Genomic DNA, 4,263 nt, shown 5'->3' with positions numbered 1-4,263 from the left:
TATTACTGTTTTTGTTTATGCTTTCCTGCCTTACATACTCGGTACTTTATTTGTACTGATGTCCCTTTTGCCTGGGACACTGTGTTTCATGCCCGCAGGTCCCAATTGATAGGTTGATATTCCTCCTAGTAGGCTATCAGCTCAGTGGAGGTGTTGGTGCACTCCACTTGCTCCAGAGTTGCCTATTTGGTCAGTATACTTTGGATATGTATTGATTGATATAGCGGGGCCCTGTCCCAACCTTTATGATTTTATGTACTCTTAGAGGCTTATAGACAGATATTAGGTTTATGGATACTTGTATGGACTATGTGTTGAGTTTACAAATGGTCATGTCAGCCTTATAGGCCCGTATGTCACATATATGAGTTTCTACATCATATTGGGTTGTCCTATGTCTAGTATTCTTTATGTTTTATTCTGGTTGTCTCATGATGACCCTTTTGGACCATTTACCCATGATAGTATGATAAGAAATGAAAAGCTACGTTGGTACTTGGTTGAGTAAGGTATCGGGTGCCCGTCACGACCCTCCTATTTGGGTCGTGACAAAAGGCTTCAACTCAGAAAAGGAATGGTAAATCTAAAAATGGGGTTCAAGTACCCCAGTTTGAACATGAAGAAGGGGTGGAGAATGATGATACAGTACCTCAAGATCCAGTGGCGCCCCCAACAGCAGCTCCGGCTCAGACAACTATATCTCTAGAGGTGAGTTAGATGTTTAATGCAGTCAACAGTGTTATGGAGATGTTTAAAGCCTTCATGGCCAACCAGAATGAGAGAAGAGATGAGATTTCACCTCAATCAAATAGACAGAACAATTCTAAGTCCTCAAGAGTGAATGAATTTTTGAAGTTGAGTCCTCCAGTGTTCCATGGTTCTATAGTTGACGAAGATCCAATGTTGTGGTTGGAGGGTGTGAAGAAAGCCCTTCGAGCAATGAAAGCATTTGATGATAAAGTTGTAGAGCTGGCTGCTTACCAGCTTAGAGATGTGGCTGGCACATGGTTTGAGATGTGGGAGAAGGAAAGAGATGAAAATGATGGTCCGCCTACTTGGGAAGAATTTAAAGAGACTTTCATGGCTAACTTTATCCTGAAAGAGGATAGGGAAACTAAGGCTACAGAGTTCGAACAGCTTAAGCAAGAGAATAAAAGTGTGCTAGAGTACTACATGGAATTTATAAGGTTAGCTAAGCATGCTTCTCACATGGTTAAGACAGAGAAAGCAAAGATTCGCAAGTTTGCTGGCGGTTTGGCTTACCACATTAAGGATACGACATCAGCTGCAGTGGTAGGAATGACAACTTTCTCCTCTACTATGGGGTTCACCAATCACTTAGAAAAAGACAGACAACAAAGGAGAGAAGAAAAATAGCATAACAAGAAAGCCCGGATAGCGGGCAGGTTTAATGTTCCAACAGAGGTGGAAGGGATTCCTATAATAAGGAGTCATTAGCACCAGCTTAGTTCAGTCATCATTCAGGTGGTGGGTCTTCCTTCAGACGTACCCAGAGTTATGGAAATTAGTCTCGCCATAATCAGAAGTTTAGGACACCATCCTCACATAGCCAGAGTCATGCTGAGCAACATTCACACCAACAAGGTCTTTGTGGAACATGTAAACGGCAACATTCAGGTCAGTGCAAGCTCGGGTTTCATGGTTGCTATCATTGTGGAGACATTGGTCATATAAAGGCCAATTGCCCAAAGTTGCGATGTAATTTCAGTGGTGGATCAACTCGTCCTTCTAGTTCCTCAGCTACTGCAGTTGTACCACCTCAGGCTCATGGTTCTCATAATTAGATCGGGCATGGGGCAAGCAGAGGTGCAGATCGAGTTACTCAGGGAGGGGGACAACCCCGGTTGTTTGCTACACTTGATCGTCAGAGTGTAGAGGAATCTACAGAAGTTATTACATGTATACTTTTAGTCTGCTCACATATGCTTATGCCATAATGGATCCAGGTTCAACGTTTTCATATGTGACTCTATACTTTGCAATTAACCTCAGACTAGAACCTAAACAACTTAGTGAGCCATTCCTCGTATCTACTCCAATTGGCGAGTCAGTGAAAGTCACTAGAGTCTATAGAGGTTGTATAGTTTCAGTCCAAGGTCACAACACCAAAGCTGATCTCATAGAGTTAGAAATGGTAGATTTTGATGTGAGCATGGGTATAAATTGGTTGTCTTCCTGCTATGCCATGTTAGATTGTCATGCCAAGATAGCCAGGTTCCAATTTCCAAATGAAGAAGTCTTAGAGTGGAAGGGTAGTTCAGCATCGCTTATAGGTAAGTTTATTTCTTACCTTAAGGCACAATGAATGATCGGTAAGGGGTGTCTCGCCTATTTGGATCACATTATTAATCCAGAATCAGAACCACCAACTCTTCAGTCAGTGCCAGTTGTTAGAGAATTTCCAGAAGTTTTCCCAGATGACCTTCCCGGACTTCCTCCCGAAAAAATCATAGACTTTGGCATTGATCTCATGCCAAACACGCAACCCATATCTATACCTCCTTATAGGATGGCTCCAGCAGAACTTAATGAGTTGAGAGAACAATTGAAAGACCTTCTTGACAAGGGCTTCATCAGACCGAGTGTTTCATCGTGGGGTGCCCCGGTCCTGTTTGTCAAGAAAAAAGATGTGTCTCTCAGAATGTGTGTCGACTATCGGCAGTTGAATAAAGTTACCATTAAGAACAAGTACCCACTGCCAAGAATTGGTGATTTATTTGATCAACTTCAGGTTGCAAAGTTCTTTTCAAAAATAGACTTGAGGTCGGGGTACCATCAGTTGAGAATCAGAAAAGAGAATATATCTAAAACAACCTTTAGAACTCGCTACATGCACTATGAATTTCTAGTGATGTCTTTCGGGTTGACAAATGCTCCGGCTGCATTCATGGACCTCATGAACATAGTTTTCAAGCCATTCCTGGATACCTTTATTATTGTGTTTATAGACAATATTTTGGTGTACTCTAAGAGCAAGGAAGATCATGCAGAACACCTCAGAATAGCCTTGCAAACCTTGAAGGAGAATGAGCTTTATGCCAAATTTTCAAAATATGAGTTCTGGTTGCAGTCAGTGGCATTCTTAGGCCACGTGGTATCTAGTGAAGGAATAAAAGTAGACCCTCACAAGAGAGAAGCAGTCAAGAACTGGCCTAGACCGACAACGCCAACCGAAATTAGGAGTTTCTTAGGGTTAGCTGGTTACTATAAAAGGTTTGTAGAGGGGTTTTCCTCACTTGCAGCTCCATTAACTAAGTTGACTCAGAATGCAGTTAAGTTCCAATGGTCAGTCGCTTGTGAGCAGAGTTTTCAAGAGTTAAAGAAGAGGTTGACCATTGCACCTGTGTTAATCTTGCCGACAGGTTTGGGTGGGTTTACAGTGTATTGTGATGCCTCCAGAGTGGGCCTTGGTTGTGTTCTTATGCAAAATGGAAAAGTTATTGCTTATTTTTCCAGGCAGTTAAAGAATCATAAAAAGGACTACCCTACACACGACTTGGAGCTTGCAACAGTGGTGTTTGCATTAAAAATATAGCGACACTACCTTTATGGCGAGCATTCCGAAGTGTTTACAGATCACAAAAGCCTCCAGTACATTTTCAAGCAAAAAGAACTAAATTTGAGACAGAGAAGGTGGCTCGAGCTATTGAAAGATTATGATATCATAATGATATCAATATCCTTTATCACTCGGGCAAAGCTAATGTGGTAGCAGATGCACTTAGTAGGAAGTCAATGGGTATCTTGGCCCATTTTGCAGTACAAAGGCGATCTTTGGGTCAAAAAATTCAAAAACTAGCAAACGATTGAATTAGATTGGATGAGACCGAAGAAAGAGATATAACTGCTTATGCCTTAGTGCAATCCTCCCTTGTTGCGCATGTTAAGGCTAAGCAAGATGAATATCCGTACTTAGTGAAATTAAAAGAAGGAGTCAGAAGCAAAGAAATTACTGCTTTCACTCTAGGAAGTGACAGAGTTTTGAAGTTGAATGACCGATTATGTGTGCTTGATGTAGATGGTCTTAGGAAGGCCATAATGGAGGAAGCTCACAGTTTGAGGTACTCTATCCACCCAAGTGCTACCAAATGTATCTAGATTTGAAAGAGTTGTATTGGCGGAAAGACATGAAGAAACAAGTAGCAGATCATGTGGGTAAATGTTTAAATTGCCAGCAAGTCAAAGCCGAGCATCAGAGGCCTGGTGACATAACTCAAGATATAGAGATACTACAGTGGAAGT

At 41.7% G+C, this 4,263-nt stretch overlaps 1 protein-coding gene across 1 annotated transcript; it reads left to right on the top strand.

Moving 5' to 3' along the window:
• The first annotated feature begins 717 nt into the window (after positions 1–717).
• On the top strand, positions 718–1,377 carry LOC138889616 (uncharacterized). Its single transcript, XM_070172947.1, has one exon. The coding sequence runs from the start codon at positions 718–720 to the stop codon at positions 1,375–1,377; it is 660 nt and encodes a 219-aa protein (XP_070029048.1).
• Positions 1,378–4,263: the final 2,886 nt, after the last annotated feature.

This window comes from Nicotiana sylvestris, chromosome 4, assembly GCF_000393655.2.
Source record: "Nicotiana sylvestris chromosome 4, ASM39365v2, whole genome shotgun sequence".
NCBI classification, from domain to species: Eukaryota; Viridiplantae; Streptophyta; class Magnoliopsida; order Solanales; family Solanaceae; genus Nicotiana; species Nicotiana sylvestris.
This window is presented reverse-complemented; position numbering and strand designations above follow the sequence as displayed.